Source organism: Echinops telfairi, unplaced genomic scaffold (genome assembly GCF_000313985.2).
Source record: "Echinops telfairi isolate 266 unplaced genomic scaffold, ASM31398v2 ScPeMD7_7469;HRSCAF=8507_1, whole genome shotgun sequence".
Classification (NCBI taxonomy): domain Eukaryota; kingdom Metazoa; phylum Chordata; class Mammalia; order Afrosoricida; family Tenrecidae; genus Echinops; species Echinops telfairi.
This window is the reverse complement of record NW_022111373.1, coordinates 97,190,339-97,205,083: the sequence shown is the minus strand read 5'-3', so window position 1 is coordinate 97,205,083 and position 14,745 is coordinate 97,190,339. Positions and strand designations below refer to the sequence as shown.

The following is a 14,745-nucleotide window of genomic DNA, read 5'->3' as shown; positions in this document are numbered from 1 at the left end:
ACAGGTTAAGCAACTTGTCTGAAAGAGTGAAGACAGGTCCTCACGTATAACCCAGAGAAGATAGCAGGAGTGCACACATGCATGTGTGTGTGTATTATTATAATGATACTTATTATTTTGTTGTTGTAGGTATGACTTCTTTTTTTAACCATTTTTTATTGACACCTAATTCACATATCATACAATTCAGGAGTGTGGATTATTTAAAGGGGGTTGGGATGGGCATAGGCAGTAGACAGAAAGAACAAGAAGCTGAGGAATTAGAATCCAGGGAGTATTGTTTGTGCCATGAGCCAGCTGACTCAGTACTCAGTCCTTGCCTCCTGGCTCTGTTTCCTAAGAAAACCAGCCGTGGTCACGTCGATTCTGACTCATGTGACCCCCATGTGTGTCACATCTGAACTGCGTGTCATAGGGTTTCCATTGGCGGGGTTTTCAGAAGGAGAGTGCCAAGGCTTTTGTTCTGAGGCACCTTAAGGTGAACTAAAACCTTCCACCTTTCAGTTCTCAGACAAAAAGCGCCTTAACTGTTTTCACCACCCAGGGACCTCTACGGACAAGTCAGGTAACCTCTCTGAACTCAGTTTTCTCACTTGTAGAGTGAGACTAATAATAAACTAGGTCATGAGTGTAGGAGGATATACAAAATCTGAATTGCTAAGAGACGGGCCCAAGAATCTACTCTTCAACAAGCACTCCACGTCATAAAGGGATGAGGCCCACAGGAGTTCTGTGAAATAGGATTTAGATGTTGTGTGGACACTTAAGTCCTCAGGGCTCGTGGCTCCTGGGTGTCCTGGTCTGGTGAAGCTTACAGCATAGGCAGCTCCTGTTGGGGAGGCCTCAGGGAATGCTCTGCTCAGCTGGTTCCCACTCTGTGGTCCCTGCCTTCCCTGCTGAGCTAGTGGCAGGGAGGGTCAGCTTGTCCATGAGAACCTGCTTAGGGTGGGGATAGTGTGGACCAGGAGGAATGAGGGATTCTGAGCTAGGGTTGGGGCACCCTGGATACATTCTTTCCCATCAGCAGCCTGTGGGTCCACAGTGGATAAAACTTGGAAACCAGACCCACAAAGTTGTGGGAGCCAAGTGGGATCGGGTTGGGAGTTTGGAGCAGGGCCTCCATTGCTGTAGACTAGATGGTTTCTGGGCCTTGTAGCAGTCAGGCAGATGTCTAACTTCAAGACAAGGGTCTGAGATCTTGGCACTTGAGTGCCCTGGCCCACAGATGTATATGTAATTGGATCTCGCGCCAAGACACTGTACAGGTATTTTATATGGTGACACCTTTTTTGGGTAAAAAATATTATGAATCAGTAATGCCAAAGTTAACATTGATTAATGGCATCTCCTTGATTATTCATTTCTGTTTAGTAATACGGGAGTGTAGCAGTGGTGTAGTGGATTCTGCTTTGGGCTGCTAACCACTAAGTCAGCAGTTTGAAACCACCAGCTGCCCCCCAGGAGGAAGATGAGGCTGTCTATTCCTGTAAAGAGTTCCAGTCTTGGAAATACACAGGGATAATTCCTCTCTGTCCAACAGGGTTGCTATGAGTCACAACTGCCTCGATGGCAGTGATTTTGTTGGTTTGGTTTAGGAATGAATGGAGCGCAAGTACAGAGAGAACACACATTTCCATGTGTTCACTAGAGTAAGGAAATCAATGCCAACAAGCCAACCTTAAGAATGTTTAAAGCAAAAGCTTAAAAACATTAAATAATATACAGCAAAGAAAACATGTCCTTGTTGTCATAGTCCAAACTAAAAATATTCTTCAAAGAAACATGTCTTCAAGCAATTAGTTGTAAGAAGCATAAAAGATTGTATCTGTCTTTCCTGTAATCCACAAGTTTTGGTTCTTGATCTTCCTTTGAAAAATGAAAGTAAACTGAAGAAACCTCTAGCTGTGTCTATGCATGTTTGATGCTTACAAAGAAAGAGGAGGAAGATTCATAACACTTACATTTCTGGTCTGGTAGGGGAGCGAGGTTGTTCCTTGTGAAAGGAAGATCCCTGATTTTGGGTCTGTTTGGGGAGAGATGCTGAACATTTTGTCCTGTGGACAAACAAATCCGGTCAATTACTTGAGACTCAATTAAGTGCAAATTGTAATGTCCAAAGGGTAAAAGATTCATAAAGATCAATAGAGATCATTATATTGAAGATTCAGATGACAAAACCATTACCACCACCACTGCCACAATAATAATAATAATAATAGTAATAATAGCAGCTAAATTGATCTGCATGTCTGTTACATACTAGTCACTGTTTACATGATAAGAAAAAGCACAAGAAATTATTTCTTGATTGAACTTAAATTTTCATAAGATTTTACCAACAAGCAGAGTTAGGCACCCACTCTATAAAACTAAAAGTTGCAAAACAAATCACAAGTCATAAGGTCAGGCATAACTTCTCACACCTTTGCCAATTCTTTGATGAGTGAACAGGTGGGGAGTTGGAGGTGCTCTTCGACATGGGTGCTGCTTGATTCTGACCAAGGTACTTTGAAGTTAGAGATGCCCTGACCATCTTCCAGCTCCATTAAATCAGAATCTTTGCTGGGTGGAGCCCCGGCATCGGATCCCCATCAACTCCTACGGATTCTATTGTATAGCAGGTTTGAGAGTCACTGACTTAAAGGGAAATCATTGAGAAATTGCTCTTCTCTTACTTGAGTCAGAAGCAGGGATACACTGGAACCTGGTGAGCCAGCTCTGGAGGGCCGATGGTTAAACATGTTCAGGAGTTTAATGAGTTGGTTGGCAGGACAGTGGTAGTCTGACATCAGCCATGTTGGGAGTGAATGCTATGGACATTAGCAAACACTGAAGTCTGAGGCAGGTAGGAATATTCTTTTTTCTCTGCAGTCAGCCTAGTTATTCTATCTGGATACTGTGAAGATCTTTCTCTTTACCCTTAGGATTTAAAAAGCTGAGCGTGTATACAAGATATGAACCTCTACGCATATATTGGCCATCTAGGGATCTTTAGGAGCCCTGGTGACATAGTGGGTTGGGCTGTTAACTGAAAGGTCAGCAATTCAAAGCAACCAGCCACTTCAAACCACCAGCTGCTCTGTGGGAGAACATGAGGCTTTCTACCCCCATGAAGTGTTACCATCTCAGCAAGCCCCAGGGCCAGTGCTACCCTGTCCTATGAGTCAGAATTGTCTCGATGGCAGTAAGTCAAGGTAATGCACACTTCTTCTAAACTAGCTTTTTCTTCTTTCACTTATGGGTTCTATTAAATCTATCTTTTCTCATCCTTCTGCCTTTTTTAACCTGCTCTTTTGTTATGAGTTTCTGCTCTGATTTCATCACTGTTAAACAGGTTGTGAATATTATTCTCAACAGTCCATTTTCTCAAAGTGACCATTTCTGTAGTATTTTCTTTCTCTGGAACTTCAATATGATCTGTTTTCTGTTGCTCACTTTAATATTTCCTCTCGTTTCATTACTCAGCCCCTGAAAGAACCATGTGTATGTAGAAACACGGACAAGATTATTACAGGAAGTGAATAAAATAACAATATGATTGAAGGCTTACATATAACTATCTTGACACAAAAGGGATTGAAAATCAGAATGGGTCACTATAAAAGCAGGTGATATGGAAGGAAAGATGAGATAAAAATGGTATAAGACACATGGGAAACAATCAGCAAAATGGATGAAATCCTTCCTTAGGAAGAATTGCTCTACATATGAGGTTAAGCCATAGGGAGAAGGGAGGTTCTGATATGTACTATGCTATGGATGCACTTGAGAAAATACTACTGGGGGAAATAAGTCAGACACAGTGGGGAGAGAGGGGGCCAAATACTCCTGCAGCATGGCCTCACTTGAGTGAGGTATCAACAACAGGCAAATCTATACAGACAAAATGGAGCCTTGGTGCTGTAGGGGTTATTTGTTGGGCTGCTAACCACAAAGTCAGCAATTTGAAACCCCCAACTGCTCTGCAGGAGAACATTGAGGCTGTCTACTCCCATAAAGAGTTAACAGTCTCAGAAACCTGCCGAGGGAGTCCCACCCTGGCCTATAGAGTGCCTATGAGTCAGTGGGTCTATTTTATTTTTATAGAGATGAAAGTCGATCGATGAGTGGTTACCAGGGCTAGAGAGGAACGGGAGCTTTTGTATAGATACTGAATTTCTGTTTCAGGAGATGGAAATGGCCGCACAACATAATGATGCCATTATGGACACTGAATTGTAGACATGCAATATTTACAGTGGAAGTCTGCTTATATATATTTCACAACAATTTAAAAGATATGAGAACAGCTTCTTTAGAGGAGAAGGATTATATTATCTTCGTGGTTACTACATAGCTTTTTTCAGTTTGTTGTTGAATTGAATTGTGGTAAGAAGCATTTCTTCCCTCTCTTTTTGCCCCCAACTTCCACACATGCATGCTCTATCTCAATCCAAAGACTTCAGTGTATTTTAGGGCATATGTTTCATTGTTTTGTTGCTTAGCAACCTATTTAAGGAGAAACCAGAATCATAATAGCAATGCTGGTAGAGTGTAAGGGTCTTCCCTTTGGGCAAAGTATTGTTTTGCCTTGGCAAAAAAACCAACAACAAACCATTAGCCAAGATCCACTTCCCATCACTTGATGGGAGTCCATGGTCACTTGATTGTGTAGGGACAGTCACCTACGCGGTATCTTTTGATACCATGGGGCAATATATTCTAGTCTCTTTGGTAGATATTTGCCATTGTATTTTGATTCCTTTGAACTCTGAAGGGTAAATAACTCCAGGGGATGTTATTTAAAAAGAAAATATTCTGGGGAGAATTACACTGACACCCATGTGAGCACATACCTTAATTATTCCTTAACACTTGGGCAGGAATTTGCAAAATCAAGAATAAGATCATAGCAATAATGGGTACCATTTGTTGAACACTTAACTATTGTCAGGTACTTAATCTCATTTGGACATAACAACTACCTTCTCTGGTGAGAGAGAGTCTTACCAGTCCTGGTCTACCCAGGAAGACATGATGGCCTGGAGAGAAATTCTAAAATGTGTTCAAGGTCCCAAGCTGTTAAGTGACAGATCCTGGTCTCTAAACCAGGTCTGTCTGACTCTTGTTATAGGGTTCAAAAGCGACCTCAAATCTCAAATATACTTTAAGGAGAACATTTATTAAGTCTTAAACAGGACAAAGACAAAGACACATCATCGGGATGACGGAGACCATTAGTAGAAGTCGCAAACACGTCCCCCATGCAGGTGATGTGTCGTTGTCCTATTTAAGACTCAATGTCCCCTTTAAATTATATTTGAGATATGAGGTCTCCTTGTACCCTTTAGGATCATGATGAGTCTGAATCGACTCACTATTTTTTGGTACCCCAAGAAGCCCTGGTGGCAGAGTGGATTGTGTGTTGGGCTGCAAACCCCCAAGGTCTGCAGTTCAAATCCACCATCTGTTCCATGTGAGAAAGAAGAAACTTTCTAATTCATTTCCTTGAGGATACTCCTCTTTTTCACTGCTCTCTACCAAGCATGATGTCCTTCTCCAGGGACCGATTTCGCCTGACAAAGCTGTACAAAGAAGTATGTAGGACGAAGGCTGGCCATCTTTGTCTCTTAGGAGCACTCTAGCCATACTTCTTCCAAGACAGACTTGTCTGTTGTTTTGCCAGTCCATGGTACTTTCAATATTCTTCCCCAGCTCCACAATTCAAATGCATCCATTCATCTTCCATCTTCCTCACATGCACACGAGGCAATTGAAAATACCATGGCTAGGCGCACCTTACTCCTCAAAGTAATATCATGCTTTCAACACTTTAAAGAGGTCTTATGCAGCAGATTTATCCAGTACACCATGTCTGTTGATCTCTTGACTGCTGCTTCCGTGAGCATCGATTGTGCATTCCAAGCCAGACAAAATCCTTAACCGCTTCGACCTTATCTCCATTTATCATGATGTCACCGATTGATCCAGTTGTGAGAACGTTGGCCTTCTTGCTTGGTAAAATAGAAGGAAAGCAAAGAAAGAGGAAGGCCCTCAACAAGGTGAATTGACACAGTGGCTGTAACGGGGGGTTGAAATAAGAGTGACCGTGAGGATGGTCCAGGACTGATTAATGTCTGCTCTGTTGTGCATAGGGTCACTGCCAATTGCAACTGACTCGATGGCACCTCACAACAAGAAAGACACATTTAGACAAAGTAAATAAGTAAGAACACTTTAAAATAATTCAACAATCTCAACAATGCTTTATGGTACATAAATCATGATAAGATCTTATGTAATTTGCTGATATTAAAATTGAGTCAATACACATTTACTGTAATTAGAGGTTTACATACTTTTATTTTCTAGGAAAATATATATCTATATCTGCTAAATAGTGTGTTCATTTAAAAATTATTTTAAAGAGTTTTCATAAGTGATGGGAGAAAGATGAGGCTTTCTACTCTGTAAAAAGTGACTGTCTTGGAAACCCACATGGCAGTTCTAGCTGTCAAAAGGGTCACCATGAGTCAGCATTGACTCGATGGGAGTGAGCTTGGATTTTTATCATAAGTGATCTATAAGAGCAATATTTGAAGAGCTCATTAAGGATACATTTACTTGATATAACCTGAACTTTACTTGTCTGAATATCAAAACTCTACTCGTCTGACTAAAAGTTTCATTAGTTTGTCTTTTGGAGGAGTATTAATATGAAATAGTGTTAACTAAAAATTGGATTTCTTGACAGTGGGAAAAAAAGCTTTTATATTACTAGTTTGAAACTCTAATTCACTCCTTGGAGTGTTTAGCTTCCAGCGAAGTGTGGATCCGCCTTACAAAACTAAATAGTCTCCCCACTAAGATGTGATGTTTCAGCAAAATTTCTCAGATCATTCCTGACAGGTCGAAACTCCCTGGGTAGTCTTGTAACAAACCGACTGCCTATTTTGTAGTCAGCCTAAAATGAGCCATGCCAGCTTTCATGCAAATTTTTCAAGTCATAATTTTATGGATTGCTCTAAACAGACATGGTGTCTGGGTAACCTGGCCTGGAGGGTCATCATCTAAGACACTCTGTCCATAGGGTCACTAAGACAGCCAAAGAGATTGTTGAGGTGTCGTGAATGTTATTCTTATTGCTTTATCTGATTTGCTGTAGAGACATTTATATCTTCGTGATCATTTTACTTAATAAGTAATCATTTTAATTGCAACTTTTAAATCTATCCACTTAACCTTAATTAATATTAATGTTAATTATCCAGTTAACACTTTATTAAGATTTGCCTTTTTAATTTGATTCTTTTTCAAATTGGTATGTCTTCCTTGATTTAACACATGTGTGCATCATAGTCAATTCGTAAGATGTAGCATTTGGGGTTGGCAAACCAGCACGAATGGATTTAGGGAATTCTAGGCTATTTAATGAAGACAACCTTAAAAGCTGTTAAAAGTTTTAAAATTGGCTGAAAAGCAAGTGGTTCTCAACCTTCCTAATGCCATGACCCTTTAATACAGTTCTTCATGTTGTGGTGACGCCCCAACCACAAAATTATTTTCGTTGCTACTTCATAAGTGTAATTTTGCTACTGTTATGAATCAGGCAACCCCTGTGAAAGGGTCTTTCGACCCCTAAAGGGGTCATGACCCACAGGTTAAGAACCACTGAGTTAGGGCAAAATGACAACTGGTAGTAAGCTGTGTATTTGTTTTCAAAGGGAAAAAGAAAGTGGTCTTGTCTCAAAGCAAATTGTCTGGTGGTGCTGGCATCTGAAAGCTGGTGAAGGCTAACTTGAGGGGGGTGGAACGTTGTAGACAGCATGAGGGGAAGTGAGCTTTATTTGCTTTCGTGCAGAGAACAAGAATCAATAAAATGTTTTAAAGCTTTTATGATATTAGATCAATGGTGGTGGATTTATTCGTAAGATGAAAAGAGGCTGGTGAATTAGCACAAAATGTTACATGAGCAATATTACTTTCTACTGAAATGGCAGTGGGGTCATAGTCTTGAGTTAAAGCTAGAGCCCTGTACATGGCAAGTGTTTAATGATGATCAGTTCACCGGGTTCATTATTATATCAAGTATATTTGACTAGTAGGAAGTAAAGTTGAGAAAAGATTGCCAATAGACAACACCAGTAGTTCTCAATGATACCACTCAGAAATATAATTACAGAAACTCAGGTTTAACATTATATCTGAAACTTTCCACTGCTGTATTTGAAGATATTTTCTTTTGGTCTAACATTTCCTTCTAACTTTTAATTAACTCTGGTTTTGAATTGGTTCAGGAATTTCCCAATCAAGCTATTCATTATAAAAAAATACTATGAATTAACCATGTCCATGTAAAGTTGTATCATCTATAGATAAACTTTTGCTTTGCTGATCTGCGAAGCAGATCTGCTAATTTGACAACAATTTCCAACAAAAAAAGGACTATCTCAGACTTAACAACAACAAGAAGACTAATATCCTGGGCTTGGAGCCCACCAGTCTAGACGAAGATTTCCAGGATTCTGGAAGGTGATGGGGTTTGTAAATTACAACTGATTCCAAAATTGTCAGGAATAGAAATAGTCACTAAATACATGAAATTTTATAAGCTCTTTATGAATGCATATTGTGGGCATTTAAGAGTATCTTCTGTACAAATATAACTACTTTTCTCATTTCTCCCAAACTGTTCAACTTATGGGTTTAAATATGACTTTCAAATTATTATTTCAAAACTTCTATTAGCAAATTCAGCTAATTCACGAAAATCATGACAAGAAAAGCTAGTGAGATTTGAGTTCTGGACTGAAAAATAGAACAGTTAAGACTTCATGCTAAGTCCCAAAGAGATCGTTTTGTGTCTTAATAGATAAACTTTCGAGTGTCCCTATTCATGTCCTTGTTCATATAATACTTGGGGTTTTTACAGAAGGCAACTCCTGCTAGTGTTATTCAGATATAGACAAATACCTTATAGTACTTATTATTCTTAGTCTTCCATGTTATTTTCATATGTTTATCCTAATATTGTTAATATATTGGTTCGGTCTCAAGTTTTTGTGGAAGTTGGAATAGCCCATGCACAAACCCTTTGCCCCTACATGCTCTTTTCAATATTCAGATCTTAAAAACAAAAATAAACACACATACTGTGTTAGTCTGGGTAGACTAGAGAAACAAATTCATAGACACTCAAATGTGTATAAGAATGAGCTTTATATACAAGACCAATTGAATATTGAGAAAACATTCCAGCCCAGTCCAGATCAAGTCCATAAGTCTGATATTAGCCCACATGTCAGATACCAATCTATAAAGTCCTCTTCAGACTTATGGAAGACATGCAATGATGTCAAATGCAGGAAGATCACAGGCCAGTGGGTGGGAAGTCTTGTGGATCCAGTGGCATCATAAGCATTTCAGTGTTGGCAGGGGTCTCCTTGTGGCTTCTCCAGCTCTGAGGCTCTTGCTGCCATCAGCCTGACTCCATGTGGCTTGTCAACAAGAAAGTCTCACAAGGACTGAGCTATTTATCTCCTTAGCACTTCCAAATGAGGTCATCAAGCTAAGACCTCATAGACCCCACCCCTTCACTCTGAGTCCTCAAATTGACACTAGATCATGTAACTACCACAGACCACCCCTTGTAAATTTGACACTTTCACATAACTCTTTAGCCAAATATAATTTTAAAACAAACAATAATAAAATCACATCTGTACCTAATAGGATAAAACTAAAATGTGTACAATAAAAAATCTGCCACCCTCATTTAAATATAATATTCTATCAGTGAACAAAACAAAAATATCCAATGCCTAACAATTGCAGTTAAGTAACACCTACACCTCAATCCTGTAATTCTATGAACATATTCCCCAACTTTGAAAGTTTGTAAGACAGCCACTTCATGCCTTTATCCCCCAATTTTGGGTATTCAATTTCTATTCTGCCTACTTACATCCACCTAGTGCTCTGAGGAGACAATCATATTCTTTGACATGAAGAATATTCATTCAGTTGGAACCTTGTGAAATCCACATCCATAAGCAAAATCAAATCAGGACAGGCCATCCATAAAGTCTGCAGCAATGTGCACCAGTTCACAGGCTCAAAAATCTTCTCTTCATCTGGTCGGGTTCTGGTCAACTCAATGTGGGCTACCTCACCTATCCTCACCAGGGTGTCCATTGGCTGCCTTGCCTTTAGACCATGGGCCCAATCACAAATTCTCAACAACCCTAGCCTCCTTGTACTAAGTCATAAACTTCAGACCAGTCAACCCACGCTCATCTTCTCCTCTAGTTCCTGTAATCCAGGTCCACGGGTGTAAGTGGCCAGACTCAGCCTATCTCTTTATTGCTGCATTTCTCCCACTTCCACTCAACAAGTAGATCCAGGTGGTCACCTAGCAAGCACTTCAGCCTGCCCGCAGGCTTTCTTCATGGTTTTGGAGTTTTTCCACCTTCTGACAAAAACTGCTAGTTCAAACTTTAAAAATCCAAAGGGTTCCTTTTTTCAACAATCTGTTAACAATCCCCTAAGCAGATCTCTTGGAATGTAAATATCCTGTGTACTCTGAAGCAATGTGTGGGGCTTATCTTTTCAGAGCCTTCTTTGCATGTATGTCTTAAACCCATTTAAAGATCAAATTTTAATGGTTCCAAGCAACTGGGCTTACAACTTCTCAATTTTCATACTTCCCAAAAATCATTTCTATAAGTCCTTATATCACCAATAATAAGCAGAAGAAATCAGCAGTATAAACAAAGTAGAACCAGATCCTAAACTCAGTTCTTAAAACAGTCAAGTTCAATCCTTGTTTAGCTTATTTTAATCCTTATCTAAACTATTCTAGTGATACCAAATATTGGGATTAGGCTTCAGGCTGAATCAAGCCAGAGTCAGGCTTTCTGTCAGCTATTTTGACCTTCTGTCAACCATTTTCCCAAAGCAGCATGGTTTCCGAGAAATTCAAGGGGTGATTTCTACCCGAGCTCCAAATACACATTAACAACATTCATTTTCGTCATCTCACACAGGAGTAACCAAAGACTGATCAAAGAAAAGAATAAAAACTTTAACTTACCACATTCTTTCCGGAAAAGAGCCCAGTCAACTGCATGGACATAACTGGCTTCTGGCTAGCCAAAGAAGAAGCACTACTATTGGGAAGAGCTCAAACAAACATCTACTCGCCAACTTTATGCTTTGTTTCTCTAGTACCCCACTTCCAAGGTACCATATGTTAGTCTGGGTAGATTAGAGAAACAAATTCATAGATGCTCATATGTATATAAGAATGAGCTCTTTATACACAAGAGCAATTGAATATTGAGAAAACATTCCAGCCCAGTCCAGATCAAGCCCATAAGTCCGATACTAGTCCATATGTCAGATACCAATCTATAACGTCCTCTTCAGACTTATGGAACACATGTAATGATGCCAAATGCAGGAAGATCACAGGCCAGTGGGTGGGAAGTCTTGGGGATCCAGTGGCATCGTAAGCATCTCAGTGTTGGCAGGGGTCTCCTTGTGGCTTCTCTAGCTCCGAGGCTCTTGCTGCCATCAGCCTGACTCCATGTGGCTTGTCAACAAGAAAGTCTCACAAGGACTGAGCTATTTATCTCCTTAGCTCTTCCAAATGAGGTCATCAAGCTAAGACCTGATTGACAGGCTACTCTCCACCCCTTCACTCTGAGTCCTCAAATTGACACTTGATTACGTTAACTACCACACATAACATAACCAATCCAAGCCCCACCCCCACCAAAAAAAAGTTCTAAAAGCTATTTTTTTAATGTCACTGTGCATGGTTTATTTGGTATTTTAGTTAGTAGAACATATAGTTGCATATAATGTAAGTCTTTTTACATTATATGGCAAATATACTATTTAGATAAATATTGTACACAAAATAAGATCCTTAGGACAGTTATGCACAAGACATGCAATACTGGATTTACTTCACACATGGGAGCCCAAGATGTGATTGGGAAAGGAGCTGGAGTTAGCATGTTGAGTGAAGATACTAGAAGTTCTATCGCACCCAGCAAACACCTTGGCAGAGGGGTCTCTGAGATGGAGAAAAATTTTATGCTAACCAATACAGAATGACACATGAGAAATACTATTCGTAAAGCTGTAAGGCTGTATGGCCCATCCCCAGGTCTGACTTTAGGAAACGAATGTTTCTCCTAGATCATAACTTTACTGCTTTAGCCATAAAGCAGATAAAAAGAGCAAGATGCACACCCCCCAACTAAAATCCATTCATAGCCCAGACAGTGAAGTGGTTGGTACAAGAGAAGACTTTACAACAGTAGCTCTTTTTGGATCCCCCAAAGCGTATCTGCACTTTTCTTCCATCGGGCCTCTTCCTCAGGAGTCAGGGTCACCTTCCCCACGTCTGAGATTCCATGCTGTCCCAGGATGCACGAGACCCTGAGGAGGATGTCTTCATTTACACCATAAAGGCCCTTCATCATGGTGGCAATGGGATGTACCCGCCTGAGAGTCTTCATTATACTCTCTGCCAAGTCAGCCACAGACAGCCCAATGGCCCAGGAAGTGTAGCCTTTCCGTTGTTCACCTCATAAGCACTGTCGACCAACTGTTGGTAGACCTCTTTCCACTGTTCCTTAGCTCCATCAGTACCTGAAGCAGGTGCAGGTTTTTCCAGGGAGACACCAGCAACATTCACCTCCACTCCAAACTGGCACACTAGAGTCTCTCCATGCTCCCCAGGGACCCATCCATGACAGCTCCCAGCCTCTCCCCCATGAGGTAACAAACCTTGCCAAATCCAGATCACAACCCCTTCCAATAACACAGTTCTGGGGAAGCCACATATCTTCTAAGGCATGCAGGTAAGGTTATCCACTGGATTAGAAACAATAAGCAACTTGCAGTTTGGGCCGTGTTTCATGATGTTCGGAATGATGAATTTGAAGATGTTCACATTGCGTGGGACCAAATTAAGATGACTTTCTCCCTCCTGCTGACGTGGTCCAGCCATGATAACAACCAACTTGGAATTTGCAGTTACACTGTAGTCTTTGCCTGAGATGATTTTTGGTGTTCGAAGGAACAGGCTGCCATCATTTCACCCTTCGATTTGTCTTCTATGGTGTCAGCAAGGGCGAGTTCATCTGCCAAGTATCATTAGGATCCTGATGGAACAGGCCATGCCCACAGCACCCACCCAACGACTGTAAGCTTATTCTGGGGGGTCTGTTCTTCCTTCAGGAGAGTCTGGATCAGCTGGTCCTTCAGAGCTGCCATGAGCTTTGGGAAGAGGCAGGAACCGGACTGCACGGCGGGCGAGCTGGAGGCGAAGGGAAGCCTACAGCAGCTGCAGGAGGGGCTTTAAATGGCATGGCGAGGCTGATGTCACAGGGGCGTCTAAAGATATTTTGAATTTGAATGATGGTCTACAAAAATCAGTAGACCATTTTGGTCCAAACCTTGTGTCCTATTGAAGAATTCAGCCTTTTTAAAGGAGCAGACTCATAAAAAAGAAAGTCAGCCTAGTTGTCTGGACGTAGGGCAGATGGTGAAATCATTTAATCAGGTCTCCTAAGCAGTGCTATGGTATGTCCGTCTAATGCTTATCTAATGATTCACTCATCACGCCTTATTTGTACATCTTAAATACCACTTTCTGCAGAAGAGGCTCATCTTAGCTGGGGTCAGTTTTCATGTAGTGGGGATTGGAAGAGGACCAAATAGTTCCTGCTGCATAGCACTGTCTCCTGGTCACCCTAATTTAGAACATACTCTTACCATCATGTTCAGTGAATTTCAATGGAGATTCATGATCTGAGATGATGGGGGTGGGGGTGGGTATCTTTCTCTGAGAAGGTGATTCCACCTCTGTTGGTGGGTACACTAGGAGAAAAGGGCAGCCTGCCCTTGGGGGAGCTTTAACACTTTTTGTATCCCTCTCCCTAACCCCCCTACAATGGAAAAAGCCTCCTGATATTATGTTGCTCATCATGCATTTTTGACCAAATTTCTTTTCTGCCTTTGGTGATCCAGACCATTTGTATAGGCTACCTGGCATTTAGATTTTATCTTTTCAAGGTACACAGCATTCTTCATAGGTCACAGGAGAAGGGCTTGATTTCAAGACCCCACCAAGTGCACTGGATTTTATCTTAAACACAACAATACAGATTGAAGGAACTGAGATACGCCCTAGTGTGTGAAGAAGCAGAGGTCTACCATCCAAAGGAAGTTGAAGTCCCTGGATGTTGTTTCCAATAGCTTGTTTTGAGGTTGCCCCATAATCGGCAACTTGAGACTGCCATAGGTTTGCTATTTTCACGTGTTCTTTTACTGTGTGACGTGTCTTAGTTCTCCAGAATAGTTTTGCCTTAGTGAATAAGTGTTATTGAAACCATTGCCTTGTATCCAAACCTCAGAGTGTTCTTAAGCAGTGTTCTGCCATTTGAGTTTTTTAATTTGTATAAGTGAATGTTCCATATATTTTGTCTAAAAAGCTTTCCTATATAAAAGCTCTACCTTTTCTTACTAGTATTTCAAATTTTCCCCCTTTTTTTATTAAATCATTTTATTAGGGGCTCATACAACTCTTTTCACAATCCATACATACATCAATTGTGTCCAGCACATTCGTACATATGTTGCCATCATCATTCTCAAAACACCTGCTTTCTACTTGAGCCCTTGGTATCAGCTCCTCATTTTTTCTCCTCTCTCCCAGCTTCCCCTCCCTCCTGAACCCTTGATAATTTA

General features: G+C 40.8%; 1 protein-coding gene, 1 long non-coding RNA gene and 1 pseudogene across 3 annotated transcripts in view; 1 reads left to right on the top strand and 2 right to left on the bottom strand.

The window, feature by feature from the left end:
* ANKRD55 (ankyrin repeat domain 55) overlaps positions 1-14,745 on the bottom strand; it is a 148,238-nt gene that overhangs the window by 1,318 nt on the left and 132,175 nt on the right. Inside the window, exon 9 of the mRNA XM_004703710.2 lies at positions 1,962-2,054. Within this exon, the coding sequence (XP_004703767.1) occupies positions 1,962-2,054 (93 nt within the window). The remainder of the gene's footprint in view (positions 1-1,961; positions 2,055-14,745) is intronic.
* Positions 1-14,745, top strand: part of LOC123521116 — a 30,453-nt gene that overhangs the window by 5,942 nt on the left and 9,766 nt on the right. The gene's annotated exons all lie outside the window — the stretch shown is intronic.
* On the bottom strand, positions 12,300-13,269 carry LOC115873713 (annotated as a pseudogene).